At 39.6% G+C, this 19,301-nt stretch overlaps 1 protein-coding gene across 13 annotated transcripts in view; it reads right to left on the bottom strand.

Annotated features, from left to right (window-relative positions):
* RYR2 (ryanodine receptor 2) overlaps positions 1–19,301 on the bottom strand; it is a 302,536-nt gene that overhangs the window by 83,137 nt on the left and 200,098 nt on the right. For all 13 annotated transcript variants that reach the window (XM_039366919.1, XM_039366921.1, XM_039366922.1 and 10 more), the window contains 5 exons: positions 17,379–17,494; positions 15,944–16,008; positions 15,232–15,353; positions 11,065–11,114; positions 2,360–2,420 (listed from right to left, as the gene is read on the bottom strand). In XM_039366919.1, coding sequence (XP_039222853.1) covers positions 2,360–2,420; positions 11,065–11,114; positions 15,232–15,353; positions 15,944–16,008; positions 17,379–17,494 — 414 coding nt within the window. The remainder of the gene's footprint in view (positions 1–2,359; positions 2,421–11,064; positions 11,115–15,231; positions 15,354–15,943; positions 16,009–17,378; positions 17,495–19,301) is intronic.

Here is a 19,301-nt window from a genome sequence, read left to right as displayed (position 1 = left end):
ATGCCGAAACTCAAGTTCCCTGTTGGTTGTTTTGTACATGTGAATGAAAAAGGCTGGATGGATGAAGAAGGGGTAAAGCTATGGCTTGATAATGTATGGAGCAGGCGACCAGGTGGACTTCTTCAAAAACGTAGTCTACTGGTGTGGGATATGTTCAGGGCTCATTTAACTCCCAGCACCAAGCAAAGGCTTGCAAGAATAAACACAGATGCGGCAGTTATTCCTGCAGGATTGACATCGTTGGTACAGCCACTGGATGTGTGCCTAAACAAGCCATTTAAAGATCGCATTCGAGAACAGTGGAATGAATGGATGGTTAGCGGCGAAAAGTCATTCACAAAAGGAGGAAACATGCGTGCTCCACAGTTGGATGTTTTGTGCAAGTTTGTCATAAAAGCCTGGAATGATATTGATGCAGAAACAGTAATCAAGTCTTTCAAGAAGTGTGGCATATCAAATTCATTAGATGGTATGGAGGATGACTACTTGTGGCAAGATGAAGAGGAAGCTGAAGCTGAGACCACACCATCTGATACGGAATTCGATCCATATGATGACTGCCTTACAAATGTACCACAAGATGTCATTGATATTTTTATGATATCAGATGATGAACAGGATGATTTTGAAGGCTTTTAAAGGGAAACTGTCACGCAAGCAAAACCTGTAAAAATAGCTTGCAGTTATGATGGGCGTTGCTGACTGCCAGGGACTTGCCCGGCACTTGCTCTTTCTATTGTTTTTTATCTTCCTCCTATCATCATCAGTTCAGTTTGGTTGACAGCTTAGAAAACAAACAGCATGGCAGCTCCCATGGTTTTATTGTCTTATCCTTCCTTTCAGCTTTAGAGTGAATTAGGAAAAGTTTAATCCACTTGCACTGTTTTATGTTTATATGTTTGATGACAGCCTTATGTTTATAAATGACAGTTTTTCTGCTAAGTACCTGCATGTCATAAGCATTTGAATTAAAATTACCATATTGAAATCAAATCTGATGTTTTTTAATTTTTATTTGGTGTGCGTTGGAAGAGGGGTAGTCTTATACGGTGAGTATAGCCCAAACTCTATATTTTAACTGGAAAAGTTGGGGGTCGTCTTATACGCCCAGTCGTCTTATACGCCGGAAAATACGGTAATTCTGTCATTGCTTCCTCCCTGAAAGGAAGATTGGCTCAATCCAGATATTAATTAAAACTGAAATTATAACGGGATTGGGGGAGGTTAGCTATGATATTGGCTATGGTTGTTATATTGTGATTTATATTTCTATGGGAATTCAAGGTAGTTTAGATGAGAATTTTTTAAATCTCTACAAAGTAAGCTTGTCTGAGAGATAGTGACTGGTTCAAATTTAGCCAGTACTATATAGAGCAGGGGTGTCAAACTGCCGGCCCATGGGCTGGATGCATCACACCAAAACAGCGCCCATCCCATTGCCAGCAATGAGAATAAAATTGCGATATGTCACGACATGTCACATGACATCGCGAGTTTGACACCCGTGATATAGAGAAAGTTATATAACATCATTAAGTAGAAATTTAAATATGTGCATATTTGGTCCCATTCTGATATATTGACTACAATGTACACTGGCTCTGTATGAAGCCATACTATCCTCTATATTATGATAATTCTGTTGATAACATCACAATTAGATTCAAGTCAGTTCTGTACCTGAGACTATCCTGAAGCTGTAGCAAATACAGAACATGCTAGCATAAGTGATTATTAGGATGTAGGAATCTCAGTTAGAGGAAAAAGCAGTATGCAGCTCTAACAGTTGCATGTATTTAGACTAAGCAACAACAAAGAGTAGGAACAAGGTAATTGTGCCAAAGATGAACTTCAAAAAAGTAGTGTAAAATTACAAGGGATAAACAATTGAATTTTTGACAGAAAATAAATGTTTGGTATGGTGAAGGATGGTGTTAATGGAACATATCTAATTTTTAAAGTTTCAGTAATAGCAACACACTTTTAAATACCTTCAAAACATTCACATAATATATAATGTTATAATTTGTAATGAAACATTTTCACCATGCAATTATCCTTCATTCCTAATTGAGAAAATAGTTACAATGATAGCTCATATATAAATATGTAATCTATGAAATTTCCATGTAAACTTAAAAGTACTAAATGAGAATTAGGAATTGGGACACATAAATAGATGATGTCTCATCTAAACATATTTTCAGTGGGACAGAGGCACTAAATTACTAATCTTTCTGATTTAGCAAGTCTCCATTTATGGAAAAAGACAACTAAGTATTCATTTACAATAATGTTGTCCCTATCAGTTTTCTGCAAATTGAAACAATAATTTAATAAAATATGTTTAGCGATTTACCGTGCATCCAAGGTCTGACCCAAGATATGAAGACAATTGACAATGGAAGTTGCATCATTTCCTACGGGCAGCAGAAGAAAGGAGAAAAATGAGAGATTTTGTATTGTACTGCTTTTTATTTTTCACCTGTAGTGGTGAACTTACAAATAGAATTTAATGTTATACATTATATTAATTAAAATATTATTTCAATGATTTCAGCAGATGCAAAAAAAAGAAACTTCTAAGATAAATACATTTTTCGTGAATGTGATAAGGTCTCTGAATATTTTTTGACATTTCAAGTTTTCAGATTGTATTCCTTAAAAGTTAATCTTTTCATTACATTAATTTATGCATTAATATAGAAGCGTATGTACTATAATGTGTCATGAATCACATCTGAATCTAAAGCTGTCAGATAAAGCAGGGGTCCCCAACCCCTGGTCCGTGAACCAGTACTGGGCCGCGGCATGCCAGCAACCAGTCTGCACAAACAAGCAAAGCCCCATCTGCAAGATGTAGATAGCACACAAAACCACACGCTCCGGTCCACAGAAAAACTTCTCTCCATGGAACCGGTCCCTGATGCCCAAAAGGTTGGGGACCTCTGAAATAAAGAATAATGAAAGCAATGAGCCATGCAAATTTGGTTATTGTAAAAGATACCCATTGATGTTTAAAATAAGAACTTGGAGAATGCAGATGTCAAAAATAGATTATTCAAACTTTTGGGCAATAATAAAAATGTAATGTATTTCTGCAAGTATGTCTAAGAGTTTTTCTCAAAGAATTTTTTTACATAATTCACAAAGGTAATAATCAAGGATATAACCCAGTAGACTATAGTTAAGTGATTTTAGCCCTTCATACACTAGTCAAGTATATTTGTCATTGAAATGTATGGTCCTTACACATTTTGCATGAACCTTGCTGGAGTCACAATATAGGAAACATGGCTCCCATTCAAGAACTGTTCAGGACTCATTTCGTTCTACAATTACACCAGCTGCATACAGTTATGTGTAAAAAATATGATGGTAAGTGTAGTACTTCTGTGTACACTAAGGAATATAGCGTACATTGTGTAGTAAGTTGCATTAATGAAACCATTTATATAAGCCATATCACTTCTATCATATTTGAGCCATATGTATGTAAAAGTAATTAGTAACGTTAGTGTCAAGACTCTGTGGGCTTGCCACTAACAGGAGAGGGGATGAGGGGACAAGACCATCAGATGGAAGCATCCAGAGGCAGCAGACAGGACCAGCAACCGAGACAGTAGCGACAGCCCTTCCCTTCCCCATTACCTGGATGCTGGAAGGGAGACCTGCGGAGTGCAGCTACGTGGTCGTCAGCTCCATGACCGTCCCACCGAACAGCTGATTGGCGCAAAGAAGCGGCAGGAAGCCAGAAACTTGCCTTGCATCCCAGCCTGGCTGCTCTTACTGGCGCGCATGCCGGATGCTGGCTAGGTGGGTGGGGGTGGGGCCTGTCGGGAGGCATGTATTTAGAGCACTGGGAGGCGATTGTTCCCAGCGCTATCTTTGTTTGCTGTTTCTTTGGATACCGCATGCCAGAGCATTCTGTGAATAAACCAACCACCTGTGAACTCAACAGTTTGTTTCTTGTTGGAGCCAGAGCCGTGGCAAGCACTGCTGACAGAAAGTTAGCACTCTTTTCTATCTGTCCCTACCCATTACCCTCAGTCTGCTGACAGGTACCAGGGAATGGCTGAGGGCACACAGGAGCTGGCACCTATGGGCAAAGGGGGAGGCCCAGCAAGAGCTGGGATGGCAGCGCCAGCATTGGAAGCTGGGGACAATGCCCAGCCAGTGATGCGGCCCAAGGTGTGTGAGGTACGAGCTGCAGAACCGGCAAGCAATACACTGGTGGTCCCGGGGACGGCACAGGAGGCAGGAGCATCAGGAGAGTGGTGGCATAATTCTGCTGTGACTGATCCATCAGCCAGCCACCTACACACACCGGATGTTTCGGGCCATCCATTGATGGAGTGGAGAGACAGGCACCTAACGGACAACGATGAAGGAGAGTGGAGCTATTCCATGGCTCCGGGTCGGCATATGATGGATGTGTTGCAGGAGAGGTTTGGAGAAGATCCCCCCTCATGGCCTTGTTGGGAGGTGGGGACTGAGACCCCAGCCAACCCAGACTTCGCAGACCTGATTCCGACTGGCCCGCCTGACCGGCCAGCCCAAAACTGAAATTGGATGCCAGACATGTCCTTGACACTCTGCAAGGGAAAGGAGAGTGCATTCCTGCCTATCCCAGCAGGACCGCAGGCTCTGTGAGATGGAAGGTCACTATTGGCTCCAAGCAAGGGACCCGCCAGGCGTCCGGTTCTGGCAGCCAAGTCATCAGCCTGGCAAGGTGAAGGTGCCAGGAATCAGCACCGTCTGCCTGCTGTTGATTCTGTCAGGTCCTGGATGGCCCAAGGGGTTATGGCCCCAGGGGATGCCCTGGGGTCCTCCGCCATTGCAGACGTTCAATGGGAACCTGGACCGTCTTGTTGTTTTTAAGCCAATTCATCAGTCATCTAGACCAATACACCCGATTTTATGCATCCCAGTGGATGATGGTGGTGGAGGTGACCACGGTGTTGCAGGGTGAAGCTGCAGAGTGGGAGACAGATCAGCATAGTGACCATGTGAGGGAACTAGCGGATGCCAGGCTGTTTCTGGAGGCTCTGCAAGCCCGATTTGAGGGCGTCTCCCGTGCGCAACAAGCGGAGGGGGAGTTGTTAGCACTGAAGCAGTGAGGCTATTCCGTGGCTGAATACCTACGGGAGTTCTGGCGGGTAGCCAGTAGGTTGCAGTCCTGGCCGGAACGCTTACTGGTCCACCAATTCCGGGCAGGTTTGGACCGTGACCTGTGCCAAGCGTGCATTTACTGTGGCATCCCAGGTAGGTTATAGGAGTGGTTTTGTGGGGTGGTGGACCTGGATGCAGGGCTGCAAAAGTTCTGGTCCAAGGGGGATGGGCCATCGGGACCATGCAGGCCTGTGAAGAAACTGAGGGGCGACAGTCAGGTAGCCCCAAGCCCAGGGCCGGGTCACTTGCCCATTGTTCAGATGCTGCAACCAACCAGGACATCAAGTAGCGGAGTGTCCAGTTCACATTCCACAGGGGAAACCAGGGACACTTGGGAGAGCTGGAGCCATATCTAAGAAGACCCCAGAGAAGTCAAGAGCTGCGCACCAGGCAGAGGGCCCTACCCCTCAGGGGGATCCAAAGGAGGAGGCGATGGCATCAACGAGATACCAGCTGGTCGTATATGTCAGTGAGGAAGATGCAGGGAGGACCCAATGGTGAGTGAACCCGTACAGCCATTTGTCATCCCTATCGCATTGACTGGTCCACAGACAGACCGCCGTGGGGAGTATAGGGCCCTGATTCTGGCTGCACCCGTTGCCTGCTCAGTGGGACCATAGTTGCTGAGATAAAGATCAGAGTAAGGCAGCTAGCCATCCCCATGAGGATCGAGCAGGTGGATGGTTCTCTATTGGAGGGGGCTCCAGCCACCCTCGTAACAGAACCAGTACGGCTGGAGATGGGGGCCCACTGGGAGGTTCTCCAGTTTATCGTCGTCCCATCCATGACCGAGGCTGTTATCTTGGGGTTGGCATGGCTGGACAAGTGGGGACATACAATCTGGTGGGAGGGGGGCTACCGGAAGTTATGAATAGGTATTGGTCCTCGGCCACCCCCTCATGAACTAGCACAGAAAAGCTTAGAGAGCAAAGGATAGGGAAAAGGGGGAGGGGAGACCAGTGGGAACATACCCCTTCCCGTCAGTGTACACCAATCTTGCTGAGGTATTCAGCGAGCGGGAGTGAGATGTGCACAATCGACATCCTACCGGGCGCCAAACTTCCGAAGCCCAGAATGTACGTTATGACACCCAAGGAAATGGAAGAGCTGTGTCAGTACATCGATAAGAACCTAGCACAGGGGTTTATCCAACCTATACACGGTCCCAGGTCACAGCTCCAGTTCTCTTCAAGAAAAAGGACGGGACCCTGCGCTTGTGTGTAGATTTCCATGGCCTCAATGGGGTACATGTAGAGAACATGTACCCCCTGCCGCTGATGGACCTGTTGACCCATTTGGCAAAGGACAAGGTGCTCACCAAACTCGATCTACGCGAGGCGTATTACAGAGTCCGGGTGAAACAAGGGGATGAGTGGAATATGGTGTTTAATTGCTCGCTAGGGAGTTATCAGTTCCATGTGATGCCGTTCACATTGCAGGGAGCCCGCGGCATTCATGCAGCTAATTAACAAGGTGTTGCATGAGCATTTACACCATTTATACCGTTTGAGGTCTGGACAGACCATAAAAACCTTGAGGCCTTGCAGACACCACAGCGCCTATCCCCAAAACATGTTCAATGGGCAAAATACTTTCAACAGTTTCGCTTTCGGCTGAAATATGTGCCGGGGGGTAGAAACCTCTTGGTGGAAGCTTTGTCACATATGCCCCAGTACAACAGCCATTGGGAGGAGGTAGTACAGGCCATTATGCCTCCCTTCAAGCAGTTGGCCACGCGCAAACTGGCAGGCAACCTGGTCCAGGAGCTGCAGAGTGAGCCAAGATGACCCCTAGCTTCTGGGACATCAGGCCCTCCTAACTCAGAGGGAGGGATTGGCATGGAAGAGTAACAGATTCTACATCCCATAGGTATTAAGGCCTCAGGTGCTACGGAAGTGCCATGACATTAAACAGGCTGGTCACTTTGGGTTCCTCAAAACCCTGCACCTGGCGAGGAACCAATTCTGGATGAAAGCAGACATAGAAGCATATGTACGGGACTGCCCCGTGTGTGCCACCACAAAGTCTCATACAGGGAGGCCACCTGGGTTGTTGCAATATGTGGCGGACTTGACCTGGCCGTGGGAGGACAAGCCATGGACTTCATCGTGGAACTACAGAGAGCCCTGGATGCATGGTCATATGGACAGTGGTCAATCTATTTTCCAATCAGGCAAATTTTGTTCCATACAAAGGGTTACCACCTGCTCAGAAGTTAGCCAAAATGTTCATCACACAGGTGTACCGCCTGCGCAGGATGCCCTGACAAATAATATCGGACCGGGGAGTGCAGTTCACCGCACACTTTTGGAAGAAGTTTGTCCACTTCATTGGATCATCCCAGGGACTTAGCTCAGCTTTCCATCCCAGCCCCAACGGGGCGGCTGAATGGGCCAATGCAATGGTGGAACGGTTACCTGCGATGTTACGTATCCTACCAACAGACGGACTGGGTTGACCTGTTACCGTTTGCCAAAGTGACATATAACAATGCAGTCCGCAGCAGCACTGGATTCGCCCCTTTCCGGGTGGTTCATGAGGTGGAGTTTATCTCGATTCCCGGGTGCCCTCAGGGGGACCTCTCCCCCAGCCAACCCCAGGACTGGATAGACCGCATACGCGGGGTCTGGGAGACTATAAAAAGAGCACTACAAAAAGCAGCAGAGGCTATAAGGCTCAGGCTGATAAGAAACAGGCACCTCAAAAACCCTTTCGGGTGGGGGATATGGTGTACTTATCGACCAAATACCTGCACCTGAAAATACCCTGCAAAAAGCTAGGGCCAAAGTTCATAGGTCCATTTTGGATTGTACAAGTCATTAACTCAGTTGCTGTGAGGCTACAGCTACTCCATCTTTTGGGGAAGGTGCACCCAGTATTCCACTACAGTTTACTGAAGCCAGTGGAAGGGTCCTCATTTCGGTCCATCAGGCAAACACCAGGTCCTGTCACAGGGGACCATTAAGAGATCCATGAGGTGCTAGACTCCCGAATCCGCCGGGGTCGCTTGGAGTACCTGGTACAGTGGAAGGAGTACCCTGTCACAGATGCGTCTTGGGTGGGGGAAGCGGACATAAAAGCTTCATTTGCTGAGGCTATTCCACTGACGAAATCCCCGTAAGCCAGGAGGGGGGTTAGCTGTGTCGTCCGCCATAGTTCATGAGGTGGCAAACCTCTGTGGTTTTGCCACTAATGGGAGGGGGGAGGAGGCGACAAGACCATCAGATGGAGGCATCTGGAGGCAGTGGACAGGACCAGCACCCGAGGCCACAGCGATAGCCCTCCATTACCTGGATGCTAGAACAGGAACCCTATGGAGTGCAGCTACGTGGCCGTCAGCTCCGTGCCCATCCCGCCAAACAGTTGATTGGTGTGAAGAAGCAGCAGGAAGCCAGAAACTTGCCACGTGTCCCAGACTGGCTGTTCTTACTGGTGTACATGCCGGATGCTGGCTATGGGGGTGGGGTTGGGGCCGGTTGGGAGGTGTATATTTAGAGCGCTGGGAGGCGATTGCTCCCAGCACTAACTTTGTTTGCTGTTTCTTTGGATACTGCATGTCAGAGCATTCCATGAATAAACCAACCACCTGTGAACTCAATCGTTTTCTTGTTTGAGCCAGGGGTGTGGCAAGCATTGCTGGCAATTAGAAATTCCTAAAAAATACCAAATTCAGACTTCCATGTCGACAGATTTCAGTGTGACATGAAATTCTTTCCATAATGTTCAGATAAAATAATCCTAATGGAAAGTTTAACTATAAAAGATAGAATGTCAAAAAATTCTAACAGAATAAAAACTTTAACTTTACTAAAAATGTCTCAAACATTTAAATAATGATTTTATAATAATAAAATCCCTAAACTCAGAATCCTGTTGAACAGAAAATTTAAGAAAAAGTATAAATAAAGCTTAAAATTACTAAATCCTTAAAAGGCCTAGAGATAAATAATTAACAAAATACTAGGTAGATGAATGAATGTTGTGTAGGTGTTTTACTGTTATCTGAAGAATGTATATTCCATTTGTTTAGAGGTGTACAAAAAAAACCTAATAAAAATAGTTTCACATATATAAATATTTCAAATGCCTTTTTTTTTAAAAAAAATGCCTTATTAATCATAGCATTTGAAGTGGAAATTAAATAATAGCAAAATTGACATTTAGGTGACTTTCAGTAAGGCACCATTAATGAGAAACATTTCTCCCTTTCCAATTCTCATTTCTCATAAAGGAGCATCAGCTAATGGCTGATATGTTGTATAAATGCATATAGAAAAGAAGATTAAGAAACAAATATATATACAATGAGGACTAAATAAATCCTATATGAGATACAAAAATAAAATACATCTGAGATACATTGTTCCAGTCATTACAATAAAGTATTAAAGTTTAATCAGTACATCTGCCATACAAGAATGATCTCTTACAAAAATTTTGAAGCATATGTCTCTTTCCTATTAGAAGTGAGTTCTTTAAGGATGCAAGTCATGGTCCATTTCTGAGATGTTACGTGCCATTTCTATTTTATCTCCTTGTACAAGTATTCAAAGTGTGCATACACACACACACACACACACCAATAAATAAATAAATAAATAAATAGGCCTAGCGGTATACGATTTTTATTGAGCTTCTGTCTTTTACTTTGAGAACCCTCTGCCAATCTTTTTGCCAATGATTGGCCCAGAGTCACTCACTAAGTTGCACTCACCGTGGCCATAAACTGTGGCCATGAACTGTGTTTCCCTAATGTCAGTTCAGTACCTTAGCCACTTACTGTCCTATTAGGCTCACTCATATAAATATTACAAATAAAAATAGATAATTTATCAATAATCTGTTTCAAATTACTGTGAAATAGCCAGAGTCCTGGTCAAAATTATATTTCAAATATGCAAGGATTCCAATAATTACTGTCTTTTCTTAGAGGAATAGTAATGATAAGCTTTCAACATAGTTTCATAGTTTCATAGTTTCAACATAGTTTCAATACATAAATGAATTATTAAAACAATTTTACACCACACAACACCTTGTGAGTAATAGGAATGGGAAACTTATTCTGCCAAATCTATATGGAATTTTTCATGATTCATATTCAGAGGCAAACATGCAGTATTTATTTTATCAAAAACAGAGCAATAGAATTACTTGATCTCTTTGGCATATAACTCCAAACGTGGCTATGCAAATGCTGTGTGTGTGTGTTTGTGTGTGTACATGTACATATACATATACATACATACATACATACATACATACATACATACATACATATATATATATTTTCTGAGGTTTTCGCGGGTGTTTGTATGTAGGTCTTCGGTTATTCGGGTTTTCTCCCGCATCAAATTGGAAGTGTCTTGGCGACGTTTCGATGAAGTCTCATTCGTCATCTTCAGGCTGGTGCTTTCGGCTTCATGCTTCTAGGAACATTGCTCCTAGAAGCACGAAGCCGAAAGCACCAGCCTGAAGATGACGAATGAGACTTCGTCGAAACGTCGCCAAGACACATATATATGTGTATATATATATATATGTGTGTGTATGTATATATATATATATATATATATATATATATATATATATATATATATATAACACAGAGTGCAGAATAAAATGAATAGCAATGACCCCAAAATACACAGGATTCCCAGTGACTGCTATGGAAATGCTAGGCCATTTTAGTAGGAAAACTATAGATATATAATCAAATCAAAATCTGCATGTTTACTGAACATATAGGTTCCCTTGATTTGTTAGCCCCCAAATATTATCAGTGATACATAAGATCATGCAGCATGCAAACGAAGAGGACACACAGAGTTGCAAATAATGGTAAGAAAAACAAGGGATGCTCAAACAAGCATTTGTCAAGGGTCTCCTTACCAAACAGTGAAATCCTATGCCTGACAAGAACTCCAAGTTTGCAGAAAAGGCTAAAGACAAAGGATAAATAAAAGAGAAGGGAGGGGACAAAGAAAAAAAGGAAGAAAATAAGAGGTGATGTATGAGCAGGAAAAAGCAACATGATGTTTTGCAGAAAGAATCAATTCTGAGCAGAATGTAAGACTGAAAATACTACAAAAGTTTCCAAGAATTGCTCCACAACAAACATAGTTCTCTGAGGTAAAGAAACAGAGTAAGTGGGAAGCCTTATCCAGAAATAGCCTTTAAAAGGTTAGGCAATGAAGTTCAATCAGTAGCCTAGTATCTAGATACAAGTGTAAACAGAAATATATATTTTTAAAAGCGAGAGAGAAAAAGTTCTGATTGAATAATAGACAAATATTTAATAATGATGGTACACAGTACATTCATTTTATGTATGCATAAATCTTATTTTGCTTTTTAAAATAAAATGTATTTGACACACAATTCCTACTGGCCACAATCCAACACAGATGTACTAAAGCCATTCATTTCAGTGGGCTTAAGTGCATTTCATTCTGCTTGACTAAGGTTAATGAAAATGAGTAAGATACAAGCTTAAGTAGATACGAATGGCTTGGTTTTTATGAAATGGATTGGATCTGGTTGCTCTGTTTCACTGATACAAACTGTTTCCATGCAAAAGAGAGCTCCATCTGTAAATGCAGATATGAGTTTTTATGGTCAAGTCATCCTATAAGAAGGCTGATGGATTAATTCTGGAATTCATTATTCCCACATTTTCAGAGATGGTATGATCTTTCAAGAGATATTCATATTATGAATTAAATAAGTAAATATATATTAACAATATACTTTATGTCTCAGAGTGAAGTAAATCTAGGCTCAAATTCCTTGAAATGTATGTTTTATATTGTATGTTTCATCTGAAAGCAATACTACGAAATGTCAACAAGGTATTATCATGTGCTCCTAGACAAAATGTTTCAATCAACTATAATTACTTTTAATTATTTCTTAATAAGTTGACTAATTCAGTCACCCTTTTATATAACAAACAAAACTCTGCACTGTTTAATGTTATCTTGACTAATTTAATGAATCAAAATATCAGCCCCAGAGGTATTTCTAAGGCAATATCTTATTTTGAAAATCCAAGAGCAATGTAATTTTAAAAAAGACACTGAAAAATATTAAAATTTTCTTTTATTTTGTTTAATTCTGAACACGTTGTCAGGATAGACACAATGATAAAGTATATTTACATATTTATTCTGTTATTCTGTCATAATTTTTATATTTTGTTTTCAATTATTAAACAGGATAAAAACAGTTGCAAATATTCATATTCAAAGAAAATAGTAAGAATTTTGAAAGTAGGTGAATTACACAGGATTGGTTACATAGCATAATTATTAGTCTCAAATTACATTTGCTAGCCTTTTGATTTGAAAGATGCAAGAAGTGTCAGTGGTGAAAATGGGGTATGGGAAGTGTCTTTGACCATAAATCAAACAATAAATAAGAGCACAATTACAGAGAATGTACAAACCAAATGTTTGCTTTCAGCAGGACCTTGAAAAATGCACAACTATGAGAAAGAAAATGTATTGAAAATTAGTTGATTATGAGATAGCCAAAGATAAAGTAAATAGACTTGAATTATAGGACAATTTCACAATATGGAATTGAACATTTGTTACTGAATATAAAAAGAATGGCATATGATAGAAGAAAAACAAATATGAAAATAAATGAAATGCATAGTGAATGGCTGAATATTGATCAGGAAGAAAGAATGTATATTCTCACCTTGGCTGATTGATATATTTATGGATAAATGTACACATATTAGAGCAATATTAGTGTTGTTGATTGGAGATGTGAATATGGGTGTCCTTTTACATGTTGATAATGCCAGGGCTTTTCAACCAATGGTATGGGTACCACCTGTGGTACATTGGCACTTGGCAGGTAGTACACGACCATCCTAGAAAAGTGGTAGCGGGGAGGGGAATGAGCTGAACCGGTGGCAGCACTGAACAAGCCTGAGCGACAGATGTCTGGAGTTGCAGGCCTGTCAGGGCTCAGCAGAAGTGCCAGGATCAGTGCCACTTTCCAGCTGATCGGCGCTTCTTTGGGGCTGTCAGGGGTCAGTGGAAGCGCCAGGATCAGTGCCAGGATCAGCGCCAGGCTCCAGCTGGAGCTCGGCGCTGATCCTGGTGCTTCTGCTGAGCCCTGAAGAAGTACCAATCAGCTAGAAAGCAGCACTGATCCTGGCACTTCTGCTGAGCTCAGAAGAAACACCGATCAGCTGGAATGTTGCAGCATCTCCAGGGTCTTGTGATTTACATTCAGAGGCTTGGCAACTGATTCATATTTATGACAGTCACAGTGTCCCAGGGTCATGTGAAGTGACCAAAACCTGCTGCAACCACCCAGCAGACGGGGGGAATAAAAACCAAACACCCCCACCCCACCCCTGCTGCCAATCCTCAACAGAAATGCTCACAATAATGAAAACTTCAGACAGGAAGAAGAGCGCCACTGCCGGGCGGGCAGGCAGGTATCTTGCTCAGCTGTGATTTGGGGGGCACTTTTTTCAGTGCCATTGTAACTTCGAACAGTCACTAAGCGAACTGTTGTAAGTCGAGGACTACCTGTACTTTATCACTTTTTTCCTTTTTTTTGGGTCATCAAGTTTTTGACAGCTTGCTAGGCGACTGGTGGTATTTGGATGTTGCCATATTCTAAAAGTGGTACAATAGGTGAAAAGGTTGAAAAGCCGTGGATAATGCTACATTGTCCACATGTAAAAGGACATCCATATTGTTCATTAAGAAGCCAAATAATTTGCAGTGAATACTATACAGAATGCTATAACAAAGAACATGGACTTGAAAATTAATGTATTGATGTAGGTAGCCATGTTGACAGAAAGTTGATGAATTTGTGTACTTTGGTAAAATGTTTATGAAAGATGGAGAAACAATTTGAGAATCACATGTGTGCATATTATGATAGAAAGGTAGTAAATGGTATGTGATCTGTCATGAGGAAGAAATGTAAAAAGGAATATACTGTATATAATACATACCTCGTTCACTTTGTTTTATGGAAGTGAAAATTGGGTATATCAGGAGTTAAATTCAACTAAAACGGAGTTAAATTCAGTAGATCCTTTAACAAAGGTATATGATTAAAAAAAGAAGAGATAGAGTGAAGAATGAGTGCGTGATGAATTGATCAAATATAAAAGAGAATCATCAATCCAGAAGAAATCTATTGAGGTGGGTTTAATTATGTGGGGAAAATAAAAGAGGATCAGTCACAAAATGACTATATGAAGAAAGACTGAATGTCTGAAAAAATCATGTTAGACTGAGTTGGTAAGATCCTCAAAAAGAAAAGAATGAGAATAAAAGGCAATGGGTGAATCAGTACACAAATGTGGTAGTAGAAAGTTTTCTTACTACTTTTTTTCTGAATGTTGCATTACATTGCTTACTCTAAAGGTGAACATGATGAGTTGTATGTATGCTGTTTCAATTATCTGCTACTATTGAATAAACTGAATCACATACTTGGCCTATTTTAAATGCATGGGACATTGACATAGGACATTGATTCTTTCATTATTTCCTTCCTTCAAAATTTCCCAGCTTAAAAGATTCTCTGTTAATGATATCACAGATGAGCAGAACCATATTATATGCAATCTTAAGAGGGGTCTGAAATATGGTTAATGCATGTATGTCATCTTATGTAAAAATATACTGGTGAAACCAATATAACAAGACACAGAACGACAACATTATTAATATGCATATATATATAATTATGTCCTGTTTTTCTAGTCCCAGAGTATTCAAGATGATGTCAGCTGCCAAAACATAAAAGTAAGGAGTCTATCTAATTAAATGCAATGTGAGGAGAAAAAGAGAATATAGGAGATGACCAAAAATGGGAAACACTACTAGGGATAGGAGAAGAGTCAAGGAAATTATTCAAATTTCAGTTTTTAGAGGTCAGAATCTTATAAAATAGATGTTGGATCTGTGTTATTTCTCACTTCTCTAAATATATCCATAAAACTGCCAAAGTTTTAGAATATGCAAACTGGGTACTATATTTTATCATATACTATATTATATATGCTTTTACCTGGTTACCATTTCTTTTTCCTTGTTAGAAGCATGACCCCCACTGCTCAGAGGCCTGCTTGCTGCAGATAGGAAATACAGGCGGTGATTTTTGAAATACTGATCAATTAAAGGAAGTACAACCTGAAATAAATACATGGAAGAGATAAAAATACTGTATACTGATCAATACACTATCTTACTGCTACTATTTTTATTCCTTAGTTTCATGGCACTAAAGACCTGTCAACATAAAATATATACAAGATTTATTAACATAAATTCAACTTTTCTCTGGGACATAATAGTAGGATTTACTATTATTTAGATCAAAATTTTATCTGTTTATCTGGAGGCAAACAGTTTTAATGTTCTTATATTTTTACTTTATTATTTTTTATAATTTTAATTGCAGAAACTCTCCCTATACCTGATTTTGAATTAGTAATAATAGCTCAGCAATGGAGAATTATCTTGTTCAAGCAGCTATGGGTGCCAATATTAGTGCTAGTACTAGCACTACCCAAACAGTAATTTTTGCTTCTAGCATCTATTCTTCTAATTAAAAAAAAAAAAAATCACACAAGTCACTGGAAGATTAGCGAGCAGGAATATTTTACTATGCTACCATTTGCAGCGTTTGTTCCCAATGTCTTAACTATGCTTTATGGTTGATTAATATTAACTTTTAATTTGCCTTAATAAATATTACAGAAAAATAGCATGTACTTTACTTTAGCAAAGAATTTGATTTCTTGTTCATAAGGAAACTGTTCTCCTTTCCCTCTGCTGCCACCATCTGTATAAGAAAGAAAAGTGCTACAAACTTAATTGAATATATTATACCCAATTTATAGTCTTTTGCATTGTATTCTTTATAAACTATCTTTTTATCTATCCATTCTACAGTACTACATGACTTCAAATGTTGATTTTTATTTTACTTTACTTTATTTTAGATGCTTTAAGATTCGTCTTAACTCACAAATCAGCGCATAAACAAACTTGATTTCAGTATATAACATCCATATACTCAAAAAACAAAAACAGAATTCAATTTTGGTTAATTTGCAATAGTGTCTTGCATTATCAGCAGCAGCCTGAAAAGGCATTCTCTCTCTCTCTCTTTTTAAGAGAGCAAATTAAATGCCCAAGGCATTTGCTAAGAACTCACTACAAAAATTACTTCTTATGAATAGCAATTCATAGATCTTATAAAACAACTGCTGTAATACACAGTGTTTGAAAGGTTGACTGTAAGTATTAAGAACCTCATATTATTCAGTATTCTATATTTTAAGAGAATTATCAGTATTGGTCCATTTCTTTTAGAAATGTTTTTCTTCTAAAAAGAAGAATAAAAAGAAGTTAAAACTAAAACAGATTATTTCTCAAAATGTTGAAGAATTTCTTAGAAATTCCCACTACTATTCTTATTTTCTACTTATCATTTATGTGATAAACTGATTGGGAAGAGGGGAAGAAGTTTGCACTCCTGAAAATTCAACTGTCTATATTTCAGACATTACTAGAGACACTGGGAGTCAGCTAGTATATACTGTAAATTTAATAAATTATTATGATTACTATTATTAGTATTCTAAGTATACTATTGGTACTTGGATAAGTAAAACTTTGCAAAATTTAATGTTCCTGACTTTTCTTAGAAAATAGTCAAAATGTATTTCTATATTGTATCTATTTCTATATCAACTGCACAAAGCAGTTGCACAACTATTAATTTATAATTGTTTTGCTCCTTTGAGAAATTTTCATGTAGCTTATATTTTTTTTCAATAAAGTAGAGAATGATTGGATGTGACTCATTTTCAGATTTAGTTGGTTCATGCATAATACTAAGCCAGTCTTTTTTAAGCTTTACTTTATTACAGAAGCCATAGTGACCTGATTGATATCAAATGTAACACTAAATGTACTAGCACAGCAAGGATAGAGAAAGCACACTACAGTTTGCACTGTGTGTGGACTAAATCTTTTATTAATGAAGGTGTTCAGCTGCTATGGTTCAAAAAGAAGTAATGTTAAACTGTATCTCAAAAAAATAAAATATAATGTTAACACTTTTAAAAAACATTTGCTTATTATTCATGTTAAAAACTTGTTAAGGCTATATTTTATAATATAAAATATATATTTACAATAGCTTACCGAATTCCAGAATATACTGATGGGCTTCATCTACGTAGCGTATCAATTGCTGGAGAAAACTGTAAGCAAATCTTTTTTCAATGGATGGTGTGTCTAATTCTAAATCCTTTAAGCCTCTGAAACAAATTAAAAAAAATATTGCCCCCAATTAAGAAAATTTTTAGAAAAGAGATGTTATACAAACTTTGAAATTATCACAGAGATAGTCATGACATTATTTATTTGCCAGTTGGGATAAGTTAAATAAATAATTGGGACTTAAATTACATTCCTTTTGCTGCACCCTTTGACTTAACTCATTTTATGTTTGTTCTTTTACTTTTGCATCATTATGTTGGCAAGCTTATCTGGACATCTTTCTGCTGAGGTTTCAAAGCTACGGAAGTTTATTTGTGTCCATCTCGGAAGAAGGTTGATTGGTTATTATTTTTGTTTCTTATAATTTTTAAAATTTTGTAATTATACCCAGGTTGGGACAGACTATAAAATTATAAATTGGAGACTGCCAGGTTTGAAAGCCATGCACACACTACTGTTCAGCCCCTTTGGGTACAATAATAAATTATGAATTAATGTAAAACACAATATCAAAGTTTTATTTGGTTATATTGATCTGCTTTTAGAAAACTCAAGATTGCATTTATAGTTTTTCCCAACTACAATTTTAACAGTTCCTACCTTGAATTAAGTTAAGCTGTGTATAAACTATCTAGGAAGGTTTATGGCTGAAAGGAGGAGTTTCTCAATCTCTAGTTCAATTTTTTACTTATTTTTATTTTATTTTATTTTATTTACTTATTTATTAACGCAAGGCAATGAACATACCCAACATGCCTTCCTCCCCCTATTTTCCCCACAGCAACCATCTTGTAAATTGGATTGGACTGAGGAGAAAGTGAGTAGCCCAAAGTCACCAAGCATGCTTTCATGGCTAAGAGGGGACTGGAATTCGTGGTTTCCTGCTTTATAGCCTGGTGTCTTAACCACTACACTGAACTGGCTCTACATAATCTATCAGTGCTCCAACCATGACAACAGACTTCTACTGCATTATATACATAAGAAGAGAATGTTAGCGATAGATTGAATGGCAAATGGCAAAAAAAAGCGCTCTTAGCTGAGCAATCAATGTGAATGCAATAATTTTTAGGAGACAATCATTCTGCTTTGCTGATACATTGGGGCATAAGGCAATACTGTTCCAAGAACATGAAACCATTATCCTCTTGGTTTGAGAAATCAAGGAAAGGTCCATTTAACTTGCAGTGAGTTGAAGAAAACTTCCCATTGTTTTGTACAATGGGAGAGGAATCTTAGGGCCCCAGTTGGCCTCCTTCCTGATGTTACCTTGCTGATAGGGTTGGGATAAAGGACTGGGAAATCAATTATAAGACTGCACTTTTTTACAAAGCTTTATAAAGTGAATACGTTTCATACTCAACATTCCTGGTTAAATTCAATACCTATTTTCTTTCTAAAAGTTTCCCCTGACCAGGCATGTCTTACTCTAGGGGGTGGTTCCCATCTCTGTTTCTTAGCTGAGGGAGCCAGCATTGTCCAAAGACACAAAGACATGACCGTGGTCATGTTGCCAGCATGACTACATACTGAGGTGAACAGAACACTGTTACCTTCCCACTAAAGTGGTACCTATTTATCTACTTGCATTTGCATACTTTAGAACTGTTAGGTGAGCAGTAGCTGGGGCAAGTAACAGGAGCTCAGCCCATTACATGGTGCTCAGGTCTCAAATCTGGGCTGTTGACTTTCCAGTTGACAAGTCCAGTGTCTTAACCAATGAGCCATCGCACCCCTCTCAGTTTCTTTCTAATTGCTGCCAATGTCCAGCAAGGCAGGCACAGGAAAGAAACAGAAGTAGCAAAATAAAATATTGAGGTGAAGAAGAGAGAATAACAACTGGCA

This window comes from Crotalus tigris, unplaced genomic scaffold (genome assembly GCF_016545835.1).
Source record: "Crotalus tigris isolate CLP2741 ecotype Arizona unplaced genomic scaffold, ASM1654583v1 scf7180000020463.618913, whole genome shotgun sequence".
NCBI classification, from domain to species: Eukaryota; Metazoa; Chordata; class Lepidosauria; order Squamata; family Viperidae; genus Crotalus; species Crotalus tigris.
The sequence above is the reverse complement of the archived record's forward strand: the minus strand, read 5'-3'. Positions and strand labels throughout refer to the sequence as shown.